This window comes from Phyllostomus hastatus, unplaced genomic scaffold (assembly GCF_019186645.2).
Source record: "Phyllostomus hastatus isolate PE091 unplaced genomic scaffold, TTU_PhHast_1.1 phas_contig_150, whole genome shotgun sequence".
Classification (NCBI taxonomy): Eukaryota; Metazoa; Chordata; class Mammalia; order Chiroptera; family Phyllostomidae; genus Phyllostomus; species Phyllostomus hastatus.
This window is the reverse complement of record NW_025333611.1, coordinates 25,964,737-25,985,542: the sequence shown is the minus strand read 5'-3', so window position 1 is coordinate 25,985,542 and position 20,806 is coordinate 25,964,737. Positions and strand designations below refer to the sequence as shown.

The 20,806-nt window shown below is 44.1% G+C and overlaps 1 protein-coding gene across 6 annotated transcripts in view; it reads right to left on the bottom strand.

The window, feature by feature from the left end:
- Window positions 1-15,211: 15,211 nt before the first annotated feature.
- FGF1 (fibroblast growth factor 1) overlaps window positions 15,212-20,806 on the bottom strand; it is a 92,383-nt gene continuing 86,788 nt past the window's right edge. For all 6 annotated transcript variants that reach the window (XM_045826742.1, XM_045826740.1, XM_045826744.1 and 3 more), the window contains one exon: window positions 15,212-18,472. In XM_045826742.1, coding sequence (XP_045682698.1) covers window positions 18,278-18,472 — 195 coding nt within the window. In that variant the 3' untranslated portion in view covers window positions 15,212-18,277. The remainder of the gene's footprint in view (window positions 18,473-20,806) is intronic.

The window sequence follows — 20,806 nt, the reverse complement described above, 5'->3', positions numbered from 1 at the left end:
AAGAAGAGCAACAAGTGGAAAAACTATTTGAACAAATGATAAAGGAGAACTTCCCCATTCTGGCAAAGGAAATAGACTTCCAGGAAGTCCAGGAAGCTCAGAGAGTCCCAAAGAAGTTGGACCTAAGGAGGAACACACCAAGGCACATCATAATTACATTATCCAAGATGAAAGAAAAGGAGAGAATCTTAAAAGCAGCAAGACAAAAGGAGACAGTTACCTACAAAGGAGTTCCCATCAGACTGTCAGCTGATTTCTCAGAAGAGACCTTATAGGCAAGAAGGGGCTGAAAAGAAGTATTCCAAGTCATGAAAGGCAAGGACCTACATCCAAGATTGCTCTACCCAGCAAAGCTTTCATTTAGAACAGAAGGGCAGATAAAGTGCTTCTCAGATAAGGTCAAGTTGAAGGAGTTAATCATCACCAAGTCCTTTTTATATGAAATGTTAAAGGAATTTACCTAAGAAAAAGAAGATAAAAAATATGAACAGTAAAAAGACAGCAAACTCACAATTATTAACCACTACACCCAAAACAAAAACAAAAGCAAACTAAGCAAACAGCTAGAACAGGAACAGAACCACAGAAATGGAGATCACATGGAGGGTTATCAACAGGGGAGTGGGAGGAGGAGAGAGGGGGAAAAGGTACAGAGAATAAGTAGCATAAATGGTACCTAGAAAATAGAAAGGGGAGGGTAAGAATAGTATAGGAAATGGAGAAGCCAAAGAACTTATAAGTATGACCCATGGACATGAACTAAAGTGGGGGAATGTGGGTAAGAAGGGGTGTACAGGGCAGGGAGGAGTGAAGGCAGAAAATGGGACAACTGTAGTAGCATAATCAATAAAATATATTTTTAAAAAGAGATACCTTTGATTTATTTTTAAGTGGCTGCATTTGTATACAGTGGCGGCTAAAGCTATTTAACAAGAGAACAATAGTTGTATTTTTAAGCAGTGAAACTTTTTTCTTCAGTGTTGTTAGTTTATGAAATTTCTCTAGATCAATATTGTAGAGATTGTTCAGCCCAGACTTTCTTACCATAAATTTGCCATCCCATAAAAATGAAACTTAAAAGGTTTTATTCTGTATAGACCTGCTTGTCCTCTTAGTAGATAGACTATACAGTGGATTTTTAAAAAATTGTTATAAGCATTCTTTTGCCTCTAAAGGATGACAAACCTCACCCTTCACCAACCTCCTTCCATAGCCTGCCACTACCAAGTCCAGTTCTAACTGCTGGAGTGACCCTGTGGCCTAAAACCCTGTATTTCCAGGAAGGTGTTAAATCTAAGAGTGGTGCACACATGTGTGCATGGGTGTGTATGCATTTGTGTGTTTCTTCTGGAGAAGGACCTTTAAGAGTGACTCAGCCTGGCCACTCTTTTGGTTCCCAGGTTCTCAGGGGAGTCATGGTCAGTCTGGGGCCAGAGAGAGGCCAGCGACATCCCACTCAGGCAGCTTGGAGAGAGCGCATTGTGTGCACGTGGAGTCACCGGGCACTCACACTAACAGAGGCAATCCAAGGCCACAAGCCCAGTGTGGTTGCTGCCTTTTTCTTTGCACTCCAAGGTGCAGCAGAGAGTTAGCTTTATAGCCCCCAAGTTCATTAGGATTTTTTCCTGTAATGGAAATTGTGTGGTATTATATTTGGGGGTACCTCATCAAATTGATTAGCATTTCCAAATAATGGAATAGAAGTTAAGTAGTTTTATTGATCAAAAGGGACAAATTATAACAACAACAATAATAACACATAAAGCTCTTTTTATGTGCTCAAGCACTGGGCTAAGTACTTTCCCTGAATTGTTGCCATTAATCCACACAACCTCCCTGTGCGTAGGTGCTCACTATCTTCATTTAACAGAGGAGAACGGAGACTTAAAAAGGTAAGTCGCTTGCCCAGATCACACAGTGAGATTTCAGCCCTGGGAGTCTGATTCCAGACACACCTGTCTGAGCCTACCTCTGTGAAACAGAAGACACACAGCTACATCCTTCTGCTATTAAACACCATTTCAGTTGTTTAATCTCAGCAAAATAGCATCATCTGTCACATTTATATCAAAATTTTGTATTTTATCGGCACTGTAATTTTGGCTTAATTTCTTATAAATAAATCATTCAAAAATTTGGTTTAATAGTTGTATAATAGCTGTATAAGAACTATAAGCATAGGAGTTTGTACTTAGTTTTACGTATTTGTGCATATTTACATAATATTATAATAAAAATGGCTAGGTCAACACTGGCAGTCCACAGTATTAGGTCATTAACACCTTCAACACATTAACACTGTTTACTTTAAGTAAAATTCCTTAATAGTTTAAGAGTCTGGACATATTTTGATAGACTGGGAATGGCGAGGTGATGTGAAGGCTCAAAACAGAAGGTGCTATTCAGGAGCAGCTCTGCAGCTGGCGGCGAGGTGCCACGGGGGAGGGACTGACATGGATTTTCTGTCACCGCTGGGAAGACCAGATTCTCTCTCGGCCACTATTGTTGAGCTGAAAAGTCTGCTGCCGGAGCCAATGCCACTTTGTCGGTACTTGCTCTTTCCTTCTATTTTATTCCTATCTCCCACTCCACTCCCAGTTGGCAACCATCTTGTTTTCTGTGTCTGTGGGCCTGTTTCTGTTGTGTCTTGTTTTGGTTTTTGCATCCCACATGCGAGTGAAAGCACATGGCATGTGTCTTTTCTGACTTACTTCACTTAGCACAATGCTCTCTAGGTCCATCCATGTTGTCACAAGCAGCAAGATTTCATTCTATTGTATTGCTGAATAATATTTTATTGTATTATATATACCACATCTTCTTTATCCATTCATCTATTGATGGACAACCAGGTTGCTTTTATACCTATATTACTATTACTAGTGATGCTACAATGTATATAGGGGTGTGTATATATTTTTGAATTAATGTTTCGTTGTCTTCTCTTCAGCTGTTTTTAAGACATTCACTATGCCATTCTCCATTCTCACAACTGTATGTCTAGATGTGGATACAGAGTAATTCATACTACATACTACATACATGTGCTTCACAGGCTTTAGGATTCATGTCTTTCATCAAAACTGAAACATTCTCAGTGAAAACCTCTCTCTGCCCCATTGGTCCACATTTACCCTCTTCTCTTATATTACAACTCCTCCTCTCATTCTATTATGTTTATGTGTGCTTCTTGACCTCTCATGGATCTTACCATGTTGCATTCTGGTTCATTCTTTCGGGTAATTTTTCTGTTCACCCATGTTCTCACTTCAGACATGTCCAATACAATATTTAAGCCATCTATTAGGATTTTTTAAGGTAAGGGAAGGGTGTATCTCCTATTTTCCATTTTAATCAACTATGTTGAGCTATAATTGGTGTACCATGAAGCACACCTGATTAAGTCGAGCAATTAGATGAGTTTTGATGAATGTATACCTGCTTGAAACCATCACCACAGTTCAAATACAGAACATTCCCACCGCCACTAAGAGTTTTCTTGTGCCCCTTTAGGAAGTTTTCAGTAATTATTTCTCCAAATATTTTTTCCTGGTCCTTTCTCTTTCTCCTTTGCCTGTGGAATTCCAATTATTGAACATAATTGTATGTTCAAATGTATGTATTGAACATTTGGATTTGTTCCCTCATGTTTCTGAGGTTCTCCTCATTTCCCCCTCAATCTTTATCCTTCCTGTTGTTTGGATTGGACACTTCTATCTTCAGGTTCACTGATTCTTTCTTCTGCCACATACAATATGTAATTAACCCACCTAGGGAACTTTTAAAATTTCAGTTTTTGTACTTCACAGCTCTGGAATTTCCACTTTCAGTTTATTTAGTTTCCATTTAACTACTGGAAGTTCCTGGTTATTCATTCAACATGATATCATATTTTCCCGTACTTCTCTGAATAAATGTATAGTAACTGCTTTAGTGTCTTTAGTCAATCCAACATGTAGAGCCACTCAGAGTCAGTTTTTCCTGGTGGCCCTTTCCCAAGTAGAGAGTGCACTTTAATGTTTCTTTACAGGTCTGGTAATTTCTGGTTGAAAATTGGGCCGTGTGGATAATACCTATGGCAACTCTAGAGTCTGTGATATTCTTGTGAGGTTTATTGTTTTTTTTTTTCTTCTAATAGGCAATTAACTTACCTGGACTCTAATGCAGACTTTATCACCCTTCTGATATGCAGCAGCTCACATCTCTGTCCTATGGTTTCCTATCGCTACTTTTTCTTGCCTGGCCCTCTGGGAGTTTTCCGTGTTTCTGTGTAATTGGGTGGTTACTGAAGGATTTCCACAGAGATGAAAGTCACTGTCTTTTTATTTTCTTGTTTCTAGAGATTCCCTCTCCCCAGTCTCTAGCTGTTTCATTAAGTTTGTGTTCTGCCTCTGACATTTTAAGCTGGTGAGATTCAACTTTCTGGCACCTGACTTGTGCATGGTTGGGAAGTTCATTTAGTTAAAAAAATATAAAAAGGCAGTGAATTTATAGATAGGGCCATGCCTAGCTCTGTTATTCAAAAGCAGATTTCTTCCTGGTTTCTGCCCATTTTTTTCACCGAGCCATTTAAGGCCTCCTCCCACACATGCATAGTTTAGCTCTTGGCCAAGGATTTGGATAGAATTCATACTCAGAGTTTAATACTCCTTCTGTGGCTTTTCTGCTGCCAGTACTTTTCCTGTAGATTTCTAGATACATTTTCAGCCTTAAGCCCTGATAGCTTTACTTCAGCTGGTAAGGCTGTGGTTTTCCACTGCTATTTTTTATAGCTATAGCTATAAGAGTTGGGCATCACCCTCAAGCCAGGAAGACATAAACTCTCAATTCTTACCCCTTCCTGTGGCAGACTTTTGAAATTAAACTTCCCTTCTACTTCTGTCTGATTTTGGAACTTCTCCAGGGTCTTTAAATAGTTACTCTTTTTTTTTTTTAAAGACTTTTTAAATCTTGTTTTTGCCATTGTTTTCTCTGGGAGTGTTTCATGACCACTTCACTCCTCTGACATTTTTGGAAGTAGTCCACCCATTAAATTTTCAATGTAAGTATCTCTATTTTTCTTTTGAACTTCTGTTTGATCGCTTTCTGAGTTAAATGTGCCTTGTGCTCATGATAATCTTTTTATTTCTCAAAGTATAAGTTGCTTTTGAAACACGTGTTTGATTACTTTAAGTATACTTATTTTTTATGGTCTATATCCAGTTGACATCCAGTCATCCCAGTATCTGAAGTTCTCAGGTGTTCAGTGTCGTCATTTGTTGTACCTGCTGACTCTTCTCATTAAACTTTTTATAGGTAATTTTTGGATTATGAGCAGTGATTGGCAATGCATTAAATATGGAAAAACGATACTTCCTAATTTTGGTTTTTGAATCTGCAGAGAGGTTTTTGTTTGCTTTTACCTGGTGTCCAAAGAATATCACAGACCACTGTCTTTTATTAATTTTTAAGGCAAGGGGTTCCTAGGCCAGGAAGATAGTATAAATTTATAGCCCAATTCTACTTGAGGACAGATCCACGATTATAAATTCTTAGAGGGAAACCTTTCCTCTTCATGATACAGAGCTGAGGACAGTCACATCCTAGGCCAATGGTAGACTTTCCCTCTGCTCCATTCCTTTACTGACAGTATAACTCTTTGAAAATCCTGGTTAGTAGGGTTCACGGGAACAAACTTAAAGGACACATGGACAAAAACTAGGGGGAGTGTGGTAATGGGAGGGAAGTGGGGAGGGGTGGGAGGGGGGCTGGATTGGGAATAAAAGGGAGAAAACTGTATTTGAACAATAATTAAAATAAAATTTTTTTTAAAAAGAAAGAAAATCCTGGTTAGTAGTAGTCTCAATTATAGTTCTCCAACTTAAGACTTAGTCTCCTCTGCCACCCACTCCCTTCAGGATCTTTTAAAACCTCATTTACATGGTTAACATGAAAAATGAGATGAACCCCAAATATGCCAGTTCCCACATACTGCTTTGGTTTTTCATTTTCTCATTTAATTCAAATTTTTATTCTGGGAAATTTTGAACATAAAAGTAAAAAGAAGCTACGATGCACACTCATACACCCATAATCTGCATTTACTAGTGCTAACATTTTGCCATATTTGCTTTATCTGAGTGTGTGTGTGTTTGCTGAAGCATTGTACAGCAAATTATATACATCATGACATTTTACCCCTATGTACTTTAACACACATTGTAAAAAAAATGAGGCTTTTCTTTACAAAGCCATTATTATTTTCATACTTAACAAATTGTATTAATCAAGGATCTCCAAAGCAATAGAACCAATAGAATGTGTATCTCCCTCCCTCTCTCTCTCACTCTGTATTGTGTGTGTGTGTGTGTGTGTGTGTGTGTGTGTGTGTGTGTAGGAAATAGGAGAGAAAATGAAATAAGTAAATGGAAAGGAAAGAATTACCTGAGAAATTTTACCAGAAAATTCCCTGGAACCAAAGGTCATACATTTCTAGATTGAAAGAGCCCACCGCAAATCTAAAACAAAGCACATTATTATAATATTTCAAACACTGGAGCCAAAGAAGATATTGAAAACATCCAGCGAGGAGAAGAGGTAACATTCAATTGATCAGGAATCCGAATGGTGTCACATTTCCTCACATCAGTACTGTCAGCTCAGGGGACAAAAGAGCAATGCCTTTGTGCTTCAGAGGAAGAGTGATTTCCTGAGACTTCCACATCCAGCTAGACTGTCAAACAAGTGTAAGGTTAGAATGAAGACATTTTCAGGAATAAAGGCCATATAGAAAGTAAGTTCCCATTGATAAGTGGGGGCAGGGGTTAAATAAAAAAAGAGGATCACATGGGACCCTGGAACAGCACGTTTGAAATGCACATCTGTCCCTGGGACAGAGGGACAAGGCGTCTGAAGAAACCGGTGGTGGGAAGCTCTGTAGGAGGCCATGAGAACAGCCTCACAGAGGGGATGGGTCCAGGAGAGCCATCTAAGTGAGGAACTGAACTGATGAATGATGTGGCTGATTGTATTTAGAGGTTTTTTTAGAGTTTCTCAGAAAGTTTGGAGCTGAATTAGCAATGAATAAGTTGAAAATGGAGGAAACCAAACACAAAAAACTTGTAGAAGAAAAGACGTGCAATCACCCATGTGGCTTATATCTAACTAACTACTAGTTATGTAATTTTACCCTCGTAAACACTGAATCCTGAACTAACCAGTGATGTACTTTATGGCGGTGGGGGAGGGCCCGGGGATGAGCTGGAGGCTATGTACATGCTTGTGTACAGCCGTTAGTGAAGAGGGTAGAAGGCTACATCCCTGTCTTCCATAAATGAAGCCAATAAATATTGTTTAAAAGTGAAGAAAAATCAAGAAATGAAACATCGACACATTGTTGAGAAACACAAAGCGAACTGTCAGGAGAAAGGAGGGCAGTGGCCTCGGTGAGCAGCGCAGGCGTGCGGGCGGGAAGGGGACTGCTGTCTCCTGCGGCACGACCTGCAGTGCTCCGTGCCTCTCCGAGCTCTCTGTCTGCACTCCCTTGATAAAAAGGTTTTACATGTAAAATTAAAAATTCATTCACTTCATCACTTTAGTATCCTTCCTACTTAGTTGACTGAGACACACATCACGATGCTTCAGAAAGTCACTTTGTTGGTCAAGTTCTCAGTCATCCTCACCTTCTGCGAGGGCCACCTATTCCACCTCATACAGGCGCGCTGTCCGGTGCAGTGGTCACGGGCCACATGTGGATCTTTACATTAATTAAAGTGAAATAAAATTCAAACTTTGATTCTTCAGTTGCATTAGTCACATTTCCAAGTGCTCAAGAGCCACGTGGGGCTCGTGGCCACCACACTGGCCAGCAGAGGTGTCATTTCTATTGTTACGGGAAATCCTGTTGGACTGCATTGTCCTGAATCATTCTTAGATCCGCACTGCCTTCCCAGCTCACTGCCGTTCTCTCAGAGGCAGCACGGAGTAGTGATGGAAGGTGTGGGCTCAAGGGTGGGCTTCACCCCTCACCACCTGTGTGACTTCGGACACATCACATAATCTCTCATTGCTTTGGTTTCTCCATCTATAAAGTGGGGGTACTAACAGCACCATCACCTCCTAGGGGTTTAAGAAAAGACTGATAATATATTTAAATGAAATGCCTAGCACCATACTTGGCACATGGTAAGCACTCAGTAAAAGTTACCTACTGCAACTAGAATTGTCGTCATCATCATCATTGTCATCGTGCTGTGCCTTATATCCCTCCAGCCACTTCTGAGCTCACGTGCAGCCCTGATAGACAGTCCCCATACAAACTGACTGCATCCACCTCAGGGGCCTGCCTATTTCTTTTTCTCTGCCCAAGAACTTCCATGGGTGTTGTGGCGGGTTGCTTGGTCTGGAGGCAGAGCAGCCCAGAAGTGCCTCCAGTGGAAGCCCTCCCCTAGAGAAGGATGGCACTAGTGGATGAGAACCCCACTTACCTTGTTGGGGAAATCCTGGGGTGTGTCCTCCACAGCCTGTCAGAGCCCATTTGTCCACAGCAGTAGTCTGCTCAGTGATGTACCCTTTCATTGGCCCTTCTTCTGTCTTACATTTCTCATGTGTGCTTCTTAGCATCGCCCCCCCATCCACACCCATGCCATTGTCTCAGGGTCTGTTTTGGGAGCTAAGAAAATCATCACTATTACCCTCACCACCACCATCATCATCACCATCATCATCATCACCACCACCACTGATTCTGGTTCTTATTATCTCAAAACCAAGCCTTCTGACTGGTTTTCCCATCTTCTTTTCCACTGCAGCCAGAGCTACCTCTGTGCAAGGTAAATGTGGAGTTATGACTTACCTGGATAAAGTCTCCATTGGTTTCTTCTTGCCTGAAGGCAGAGAATTTAAGCTTAGTTCTGCAATCAAGAACTCTCACAGCTTCTCCAGAGCTTACCTTACCAGCCTTGCCCTTGTCTAGTTACACTGCTCACTCTTCTCTCAACTTCTGCTCATTCTTCTCTGCAAGCCGGTGTCCTGACACATGCTCTCTCCTCTGGTTGGGGTTATGCTCAATACCCCTCCCACCTGGGTCTTGTGGGAATTTCTCTTAGCGCTCTCCTGTGTTGCATCCTAATGATCGGTTCATATACCCTGGTCTCCTGCTATTTTGTGGACTCCTCAGTAGGGCCCTTTTCTTTCCTCCTTCCTGGGAGTCGGGTCACACTCCCTCCTCCAAAGCGGGGATTCAGGAGGTTTCTTCTTTTGGGGGGTTGTCAGGAAGGCAGGTGGGTCTCTGGACCTTCTAGAAAAGGGAATGAGATCAATTCAGAGTGGTTGACAGATCGCATCTGTCATGTTTCTTACAGAAACCAGAATGCTAAAAATAATCTATTTCTATCCACTTTCTGTCTCTTTGGTGTCTTTGTTCTTTATAGGAGATCACTTTTTTTGGTTTTTAAATCCTCATCCAAGGGTTTATGGATTTTAGAAAGAGAGAGAAAGAGGAGAGAAAAAAACCATCAATGTGAGTGAGAAACTTGATCACATGCCTCTCGTATGCACCCTGACCAGGAATCAAATCTACAGTTTAGGTATGTGACCTGACAGGGATGGAACCTGCAATGTGTGTGTGTGTGTGTGTGCACGCGCACGTGCATGTGTGCGTGTGCACGCATGCAGGATGATGCTCCCACCACCTGAGCCACATGTCCAGGACTATAGGAGGTCACTTTTTGACCATAGGACTTTAAGAAGCTGGTAATGAGAGGTAATGTGGGCTACTGAGTTTTTTCTCTTAGATTTGTATAAACATGTTTATATTATCTATTTTATGCCCAGATTAAGACATCTCCAGCCAGCCAAATCCCTCCCAAAGCCCTGAGACTGGCACCATCTCTGAAGAATTTCCAAGTTTCCTTTCTGTTTTTCTATCTTGTGAAGGATGTGGTTTTTGGTTGTGTGATTTTTTTTAAGCCGCTTCATTTATTTTTGGACTGATTAATAGCATAGCTAACCAAACTTGGACAGAAATGTCAAAATTCAGAATTTCTGGAAGCATGGAAATAAGAAGCTAATGAGTTCATGTTTTCCATGCGAATGAGACTCCAATACACAATCAGTGCCTCCTTGTTGTATCTCTCACCCTTGGCTATGCTGGCAAGCCTTGCTTTTCTTTTTGGATGTGAAGAATTTGTTGGGAAGAGAAAGCACTTTCCCTTACTCCACCTGCTGGATGGAATGAATGAAAGCCTCAGGGAAAGATGTAAATATTCAGCAAATAGAACCTCAGCCCCAAAGTTCCAAGTCTGGAATACATTTCACAGTCTCAGAACTGAACCCAAGCCAGAAACATGCATGTTGATACTGATTATTTGTGTCCTTTGGCAGAGGGTTTAGAAAAGTTTTATAATTCAGTTGCGTGGGGAGAGAGAGTGATTATGTATATATAGCTTCCACCTGGCTATCTGCAGCTGTTGGAGAGTGGAGTCCGCCTGGATTTCCTTGCCTGTCCCTGGCCTCAGCTCACACCTCGCCCCCTGCCCCTTGATCTCCATTCGTGGGTCTCGCTGGCATTGTGTTTCCTCCGGCTACAGGGCCTTAGCACAAGCTGCTCCCTCTGTCCACAATGCTCTTCACAACCCACGCTCTCCCGCTACACCCAGTCCAGGCTTCCTGTTCTGTGAGAGGCCAGCTCATTTCCTCACAGAAGCCCCTGAGTAAGTCCAGTGTCCCTGTCACACATTCTGAGGACACTGGCCACTTCTCCTCTGTAGAGGCTTGTCACGCCTGTGCCTCCACCCTTCTCTATGGGACCCTCTGCGCAGTTGCTGCCTAAAGGGTAGTGTATGCATGTGACACAAATAGTGTGCGGGCGTTCACTTTTTAACTTTAGAGTCATACATTTATTTTAATATGTACTAGAAAAGAAATATCTGTATAGTTAGTAGCCTGTCCTTTCGTGAGTATTTTTGCTTACAGTCGGCCTAAAGTAGATAAAACTGTGAATCCGCCTTCCATAGCCGTGTGAGTTACAGGCGGCGGGCATACAGGCACAATTTTCAAAGCAGTATGCAAATGACTAAAATTTGGGAGATATGTTCATATAGTTCCCCTCCCTAGATTGTAAGCTCCAGGAAAGAGCTTTTTTTGTGTGCGCCATTCTACCTACTAGCAGTGGTACATATTTAGGCCTCAATAAATATTCGTTGAAAGACTGGACAAGTGACTGAATGAACAGTGTCATGACTCAACAAGGGCCCCTCCCAAGTGACATCAGGCCAGTCACAGATCAGATAACGAGAAAGAAGGGTGAGGTTCCTTTTGAGGCTCATCCGTACGGATGCACGCAGTAGAGACAGGTTGGAACCCTGTAGAGGTAGAACATTCTGGCTCCAAAGCTATCTTCCTCTGTACACGTGCATCATGTTGCTTCGGGTGGATCTGGATTAGGGAATGACGTAACAACATATACTTGAACACACATGGTCCTCTTCAGAGTGCTTAGAAAGATAGTAGCTTTTAAAAAAGGAAAAGCCAGAAAACATTGGTCCCGAATTTCACGTAGAGGCTTTCTTCACAGTGATCATAAGCTTTTCAGTGGAAAGGACCACAGTTACCCATCTGTTAACACTGTGTCAGGCCCAGGGTCTCAGCCATGGTCTGGCCAGTCGTCAGTGTGTCGCCTCTGCTCCAAGTCCACCTCCTCTGTCACATTTGTGACACTGGAGCTGGCCCCTGGAAGCATTTCTCCTTTGCCAGCTGATGCAACTTCAGGTTTGTCAGCAGAGGGCACTGGAGAGACACTGCGAGAGGAAGGGGCTTCTCTTTGGGGTTCATGTGCTTCAATTCTTGCTCCTGTGACAGACACAGCGGCCGGGTGGGCAGCTTCCTGAGGGAGACCCGGTGGTCGGAGACCCCAGCACACTGCTTTCTGAGAGTTCCGCTGGGACCCCAGTGGGAAGCTCCTTGAAGCGCCGCAGCGAGATCCTCCACCGTCCTGGGGGCCACAACCGTCCCTTGTCCCTTGAAGCCTGCACCTCATCCTGGAGAGGAGACCAGCTTTTATGTTTGCCTCTTCCCTCAGTGCTTCCTCAGCCTTGAGGATGACACCTGCTTCCCTACACCTACCGTTCCAATGTCCTTTAGCGATCCCTTTACCCTCTTAGCAGTTAATAATGCTTTCCATGAAAGTTTCCCCGCTCAAATTTCTGGTGTGGTTTCTATCTCCTGATTGGACCCTTACTGACACAATGGTGGACACTCAATAAATGACTGATGAACCGATGAGTCAGTGAGGGAATTGAGAAAAGTGACTTCATTTTCACCTTATTGCTGCTATTAATTCTTTTTTTTAAGATTCTAATACAGATGTTCTATTTTGAGAATGCCATAGATTTTACCATTCATTCTACACAAAACTGCTAGATTCTTAACAGTTAGTTGACATTCCCAGGCTATAAACACTCCTGCTTTTACAATCTGTATGAAACAGGTTAGTGTATAACAATATTCCTACAACTTTTTTTTGAGAAAAAGTTTTGGGCTAAGGCACAACAGTAAAATAGTCTAACATCTTGCTTGCATGTATCTCTTGGTCAAACTAAAATAATTTTTTTTCCTAAGGCAGGAAAACAACACGAGATACGAACACCATAAAGAAGCGTGTTTCTGTGATGATTCGCACACACTGCCTGCCTGCGTCCGCATCCCCACACACAGCGGCCACGGGAGCCAAGCCTGACAGTGAAGACAGCTCCAAACAGGGAAGCCCAACCCCTCATTAAGGCTGATAGAAAAGCACATCAAGGACATGGTGAGGTTTTGCTTGTTTATGTAATAAAATCGACACCCATGTTTAGCTGCAAAGGTGTAAATTTAGCGTGTGTAATGGTGGGAAGCTGAGGGAGAAGGAAGCAATTTGGCAAATGCCTCCTCCCCACATCACAGGCATTCTCAGAGCCATCAGAAGACCCCAAAACTGGGTCCTACAATATGTGCATTTTGTAAAGCACCCCCTTCCCCTCAGCTTCAGGCCTCGGGTGACCTGGTTTCTCTTTTTAATTGTATAACTGGGGCGGAAAGCCCACAGTGTAGCATGTCACGGTCAATACGTCAACCACAAAGCGGGTGCGATGCTACAGAGAGATCCCAATAGTCCTTCAGTAAGTGTCCCTGGTGACTGGAGAGAGTGTCAGTGAATCCCCGGGACAGAGTGCCCGATGTCAGACCCCACGTCTCAGGCTCCAAGGTACCTGGATGTTAGAGTGAATCGTACCTACAGCGGCAAAAGTTTCTTTCTGGGGGTGGAGAACAGGTTTAGGGAGCAGAGTAGGGAGGGGAGATGCTACATTTTATGAGCCATTGTTTCCATGTTAATGGTTGTCAAATCCCTAGTAGTTTTGAAATGGAGAACATGCAAGTCCCACTGCTTGGTTGGGCTTAAGCATTCCCACATTGCACTACTAGTCCCGAAAGTAGTTTTTATTACTTTGTGAAAGTGCAGTTGAAGGCACATCTTTGACCGGTCATCTCTACCACACAAGTTAATATAGCAACCCCAAAGTGCTATGGGTTTAGGGTTCCCCTCCCCCACCCACCCCACGGTGGATAGGACATCCCTCAGATACATGTGAAAAGTGGTGACTCTACTCACATTGTTCTCTTTGCGGTCCAACTCACCCATCAGAGGCCAATTCTCAGCTACCCTAAGCCCCTCAAACACTTAGAACATAGAGCTACTTTTCTTAGTTGACTCCATAAAGATGAGACTTTTTAAATCCCTGTGTAAGATGCGTACCAGTGACAATAGCGTTTATCTTATGTCAGTCATTTTGGGTAGAGACGAGGGTAGAGAATACGGTGATTTCTAGAAAGTGTTGGGGGCTGGGTTTCTAGCTTTTTCCTGGCTCAATCTCCTTGTCATGTCTTGTTTAGAAATGGTTACGAAGTAGGAATTTGGGTGGGGGAGGGGGGCAGAAGAGAGGAATGGAGTGAAGACTGTGGGAGTTGGGAGGGAGCGGCCCACAGCGCTGAGAATCCCAAGGACGGAGGGGGTCCGAGTCCCTGGGGCTCTGGGAGCAGGAATCTGCCAGGACCAGCACTGGAGGGTGGCCCTGGAATCTGCAGCATTTCATTCATTTCACACGATTAGCTGCAAACCAGCTGAAAGAATTCACCAAGCCCTTAGAAATGGTGGTTTCTGGGTAGCAGGACATCCCCTGGTCTTGTTTGTTCAAAAACAAACGTAGGATTGTAACTGAGTCTTGTTTTGGGGAAGGAGAATGTTTACACCATTTTTAAAACTTTGGGTGTGACCCATTAATGTTGTGGCCCAGTAGAAAAATCTGAGTGCATCTCATATACATAGTTTTGTGCCTTTTTTTGTTTCAATTGTATGTGTATGTACAAGAGTATGTATTTGCTGGGTTGATGGAAAATGTCATTCACAGTGTGAACCAGGCTCCAAAAAGTAGAAAAATATTGTTTCAGGCAACTTTAAAAGGAAACAGAGGAATTGGTTTTGGTGTGCAGTTGGCAGAGTGAGCAAACACTGCCCAACTTCTTTTTGAATTGGTGCACATGCATGTGTGAGTATGAGTGTGCACAGGGGTAAGTGTGTGTGTGCATGTGAGTGTGCATGTGTGTGATCTGATTCTGCTGTGATGTGTAGGCAAAGGGTACTTTCACCTGAGAGTAAGAAGTTGTAAGATTCAGAAGTTTAAGGAGATGTTGCTTAGTGTGATAATGTCAGAAAATCTCCTGGAGGAACTATAGTCCCACATTAAAGCTCTTAGAGGTAAGAGATATGCCTTTTATCATAGAGTTATAATCGTAAATCAGTCCTTGAGTTCTTTTTTTTTTTTTTAGATCACATACCTTTGCCTCAGAACAGGCTGGTCAACTCCACAATAGTAGCATAATTTTGTATGATTTATACTATGAACATAAATTGTGGACTGAGTTAGTTATGGTGCTTGGCTCTTGAGGGGGCAAATTTCCTGAAAATGTTTTCCTAGTGGATCCCTAGGAAAGCATCAATATTGCCTTAGGTTTCCAAACAAAACGAAGAGTGTTGCTACCTTACCTTTTCCTATTGGCCTCTAAGGTTTCGAATCTGGCGACAAGCTAAGTGCAGCAAACAAAGCAGCCACCCTCAGGGTGCTGGGGGAAGCCCTTCCACGGGAAGAGGACATACCGTGATGCAAAGAAACTCAGGACATTATATTATGATCTGCTGGAACATTTATTAATATTTGTAAGGTGCAAACAAAGAGAGAGAGAGACAGTGATGTGAAATGACAGGCATCTTCATCAGAGTTCTGCTCTGCAGCCCAGGAGCTTGGCTGGTCTAGGCATCACGTCTATGAGGCTGAGGTCTTGGGGCTCCGTCGCCTCTGACGCAAAGCAAGGACCTGACCTTCAGTGCCACGTGATGCCCCCGCAGTTTCTGTTAAGTACACGCTGTTGGCCACAGGAGGCTTCATCCCCCCTTCGGAGGAAACAAGTCGTCACCGCCTCCACCAGCACACTGAAAACAGTCGAAAGCAAACACACTCCTGATGTTTCCTGCAGAACGTCAGGCAACTTGTACCAGTCGGCCTGAAAATGACCCCCCACGAGAGGCCTGGGACAGGCAGATGGCTGCACGATTGAGTCAAGGAAGAGAGAGAGCCACAGGGATGCTCCACGTTCAAGGAACTGGAGCATGTTCCAAACGGTGCGAGGGGCCGCTGACCGCCCCTTCCTCCCAGACTTGACCGGCTCTCTTCCTGACCGGAAAGTGAGCTGACACAGTTCTGCAGTTGACAAGGCTGGGCTCACCTTGCCGTGTCCTCTGACACCTGGAGAGGGGTTTTTGTTTTATGCCAGGAGTTGCTAATTCTTCCCACACCTGGGTTTCTGGGACCTACTGTTTATTCAGCAGGAGCCTGCAAAAGTCTGTGTTTACTTGACTGAAAGAAATGAATCCACAGCATCTTTCTTCACACGTCGAATGCCCTGGGAGCGAATACAGCAGCAAACCAGACAGACGAGGTTCCCAGGGGCCCCCGTGCCCAGGACAGTGCCGGACACACAGTGGGCACTTCATAAACACTCGGGGGCGCGTCCACGAGTGGGGGCTGGCCCAAGGGTGCTGAGGTCACAACAGTGTTTCTTCCACGAGGCTTGGGGCCTCTGAGCCCACGGGCTCCCGTCTCGTCTGTTAGCATTGGCATTTACGTTTGCTTGGCCAGTGTTATACTTGAATTTGATCCGTGCACTAAAAATTATGGACTATTGTAAATATCTTGGATTTCCTCTCTGGGTACCTTTTTCTGGCCAAATCTTTGTAGTAAAGAGATGTCAAGCCACACTGTACTATCCCTAACTTGCCTGCAAAGATTTATGAATATAAAGTAGAACTGTCTTACCCAAGTTACAAAAAGAAGTTATGACATCATTTGCTGTAGAAACAAATGCAAGATGGTATTATTCACGGTCGTGTTAACTTGGTTCAGTTCCTCAGTCTCGCCACTGCTTCAAACTTTCACCAGTTGTCATTTTTCTCCCGTTCTCAATATGACAGCTCAACTAGGAATTGTTTTTTCAGTGAATAATAACTTCATTTCCTTATAAAACATGAGCTAACACTCGCATCAGTTTTTATCCACAATTATCACATCATTACTTAAGAATCTCCATTTTCAAAGAAAAATTTTCTAACAGCACAGTGGGAAACAAAGGAAAATCTCATTTTACAGGTAACTGTAGTACAGGTCGTAGATAACTGAGTAGCTTCTACATTGTACCCTAGTATCACTCAGTGGCTACATGCTAGTCAGTTTAACTGCCTTTGAGCTATATATTTTTAAATGTGATTCAAACATACAGCCTCACAGTAAATTTAAATGGCTTATTAAACACCTTCATAGGGCAACAGTATCGTATGTCAAAGATGAATGGTGCTTCTAATTTGCTAGCCACTTGGGTCAAGTTTACTTTAAGCAGGAAGCGTATTTATACAAGTGATCGTAACACAAATGGTCTCTTAGGAAAAGCTGTTGGTGAGAGTTTAACATTTTTGAAGTATGCTCTTGTTTATCTTCTCAAGGGGCATTTTATAGGCAATGGGCCGAAGCACCTCAGCACAAGCGTCACGCCGCCGATGCCGCCTGAGTGCTCGTGTTCTTAGGGGTGAGGGAGAGGGGGCCGGTGGGAGGGCTGAGCCACCTTCACCTGGCTACCACCTGTCAGACCTCCACAGAAAGAATGGTGGGGGACGGCAGCAGCATCTGCAGCGCCTGGGAGCTAGAGATGTCACCGCTGCACCCCAGACCCACTGGGCCAGAATCGACATCCAAACTCGCTCCCCCGTGCGGCCTGTCAGCACCGTCCCGGGACCCAGAAGCCTTCGTGTCCTGGTGGCCAGGCTCAGCTTGGGGTATCCCTCTCTCTCTCGTCCTCACCTCTAGACCCATCCTGTGGAGAAGATAACGGTCCCTCAGCCCGCGTTTCCCTTCCTTTCTCATCACTTCCATGGCCACGTCCTGGACCCAGATGAGTTCACCAACATCCAATGTCCTTGATCAAAAACCCACTTTTCCTGCTGTCCCCCTGACATCATCCAGGGGCTTCCTGTTGCCCGATAACTTTCGAAAGGTCAAGGCCTCATAAGGACTTCCATTGCTTGACATTTATTCTGCCTTCTTGTGCCTGAGCCTCCTGTTCCCTCATTGATGCCGCACTGAGATCCCATCCTTCTAAGCCACCCACCGAAGTCTCCCTGTGCCGTTTTAATCCCTTCCGTTCTTGAGGAAGGATTTCTTAGTCCCTGTTTCTACTGTGGAACGCTGCCTTCCACTGACCTAGCCACAAGCTTCTCTGCTAATGTTTGTGGGGCACCTATAGGGCAAAAGGGAGTCACACTGGATATTTGGGAGAATTGTGGGCAGGGTTTACTCAGTAGAGGGAATCGATTGCTGTTACTAATGACCTACTGGGCAGCCAATGAACACACCTCTTTTGGTCCCACCTGTGCGTTGAGAGGCTCAGCCTGCAGCAGATGCCCAGAGGCAACTGCACCTCCAAAGCAGACCCTGACCAACCAGCCAACTGGCCCCTCAAAGCAATTTGGTCCCCTCTGTTCCTAACTGTGCTGGGGTAAAGAGCTCTGCAAGAAAATGAACTGGGTGTTTTAGAAGTGCATTGCATACAAATTCAGGCTCTGTGGGCCAGGGGTTAGCGCAGCCAATGGTCAAGGGAACAACCTGGGGTCAGCTGGTGAGGACCCCTCTGGAGTGGTTGGTGCCCAGAGCAGACTTCTCTAATCAGAGTTGACTGGCAGGGGGAGAAACAAGATTGCTTTCTGGCCGTAGTGAGTCCGGGGGCCACGCTTGCAGCTTCCGTTCTTCTTCAGCCCCACGAACCAATTCTTTTCTGCATGCTTCTTGGACGTGTAGGTGTTGTAATGGTTTTCCTCCAGCCTTTCCAGGAACAAACATTCCTCATTTGGTGTTTGCTGCAAAGTAAAACCAGAAGACAGTGGAACTATCAGTGAGTGGTTTTAAGCCGGGTTCCTCTGCTTAAAGCTATGTGACCCTGGGCAAATGACTGAGGCTTTCTGTGCCTCAGTTCCCTCTTCAGTAACAGTGGGATGCTGACGGAGCCTGGCTCTGGGCCTGGGAACGAGACTTGGAACAGGACCCAGCGTCTAACCAGCCTTCAATATACATTTGCTGTTACTGTAAGCTCCCCTTCCATCGTTGTCCTCAAGACCCTGTAGTGTGCCAATGGGGAGATCCTGAGTGACTCTGAGTACCCTAAGAGCGGGGGGCTTCTGTCACTGTAGAGGCCTGGCATGCCGGCATGACCGTGAAAAACGTTCAGAACAGATAAAAGCAGACTGGTGCAGTGGAAGCTTTTAAGTTTGGACTTGAAGAATGAATGAAAACCTGCTACTATTACTTTCCATTCTGGTGATTTTTACTAACAAGAGCAGGATTTTTACCCTAGCATTGTTAAGCACATACATGCTTGCACAAAATGTGTCCTGAGTTCAAATCATATCCTGGAACTTAAAGTTAAACAAGTAGCTTTCTCTTTTAATATTTATGAAAAAATTGTGCTTTTCAAAAATGACAATTTTACTTTGAAAAAAGAAAGAAAAAAAGTAAAACCACCTGAAGCCCGCCTGCCCAGATCTAGGCAGCTGTGCCCAGGTGGTGAACACCTTCCTTGTGTCCGTGTGCACGCACACACAGAGAAGCAGATAAGACCAGATGGGTATAGACTTATGATGCTATCAAAATGGCATGCTGTGTCTGTTGTTTTAAAAACGGGCAGTAAGCCTATGAAAACATTCAATCTCACTAGCAAGAAAATGCAAATTAAAAAATGACATAACATATGTTGGCAGTGATATCTGCAAAGCAAAAAAAAGATTTGCAAGTTATTATTGGTGAGCGTGTGGGAAACAGGCACTCTCGCGCACTGTTGGTGAGATGCATTGGGGGAAACTTTCTGAGGGTAGTTGGTGAAATGCATCGAAGTTTTAACTATGCACTGCTTGTGACCCAGCAATTTCACTTCTAGGAGTGGACCCTTAGGAGACAGTGGAGCAAGTATAAAACTGTATTTTCAAGGGTAATCTTTAGATATAATGGTAAGAAATTGGGAGCAACCTAAATATCCATGGAAAGGTGATTGGTTAAGTAGATAGTGATACATACATATAGTGGAATCCAATTCAGTTATAAATTTATTAAGCTGGAAAGATAGCTATAACATATTTAATAGGGCAGTTACTTTAAAAAAGTCTACCAAAAATTTTTTTATTTTACTTGGTATGCATTTGTTAGAGAGTAGGAGGAACCCGGGTTAAGTGAACTTCATGTTTGTCAGGATTTTAGAATACATTTATTATATTTGAATATAAACCAGTTAGATGTGTTAAAATACTTATGTTGTATATTGACTTGGCTCCAATTCCAAATCATGTGGTCTCTATAGTATCACTTTACTGACAGTAGTTGGTGAGTCCCTTTCTGGCGGTTTCCAGTCCTGTTAGTCGGTTCTCCTATTGGGAGGTTCTCCTGCAGTAGGATTCTCTATTTGTGGGCACATCTGTCTGTTAGACGGTAAGCCCTCCTGAGGGAAGAGGTGGGGTCCTGTCAGCCTTCTGTCTACCCCAGACATAGAGCCCTGCAAATAACAGGTGCTTGCCAACGAGGCAGTGAACTTGACTGTGGAGCTGGTGTAAAGCCCTCAGTGAAGTCATCCCTGACTGGTGAGGAACTCAGTGTGCTGCTGCTTATTCATTCCCAGTCAAGTGCAGTGACAGCTGGGTGAGACACTGTATCATTTTCAAACGAGGTGGGACACTGCTGTGCTATTTAATTGGGTGACTCTGCTGCCTCTAAAGGAGCTTATCCAGACATCGGTGTTGGAGGCTCCTTGTTGGGGTGAGAGGAGGCTGGCAGCCTTGGACCTGTGGGGGTTGCCCACTCCCCTGTAGGGGGGGCTCGCCCCGTGAGGCCTCTTAGTGGGCCCTGGGACTGTTTACAGTGATGAAGCTGAGGAGGGCCACACCCCCTTCTGACGTCTCTACTACACGACGGCAGCAGACACACAGACACCGACTGACTCAGAGGCTGAGTCAACAGGCCAGATCCGAGGTGCTGCATCCGCCCCCCCCGCCCCCCGCCAGGGTTTGTCAGCCCCTCTTACGCATTTGGAGCAATGCCAAGGGCCTGGGCAGTAACAGCTGATGCACGGCAATTGTTTTCATTTTTATATTTAGCATGCTCTCCCCCTCCCCCGCCCAGTACATAGGTGACATATACCTACTGTAGAA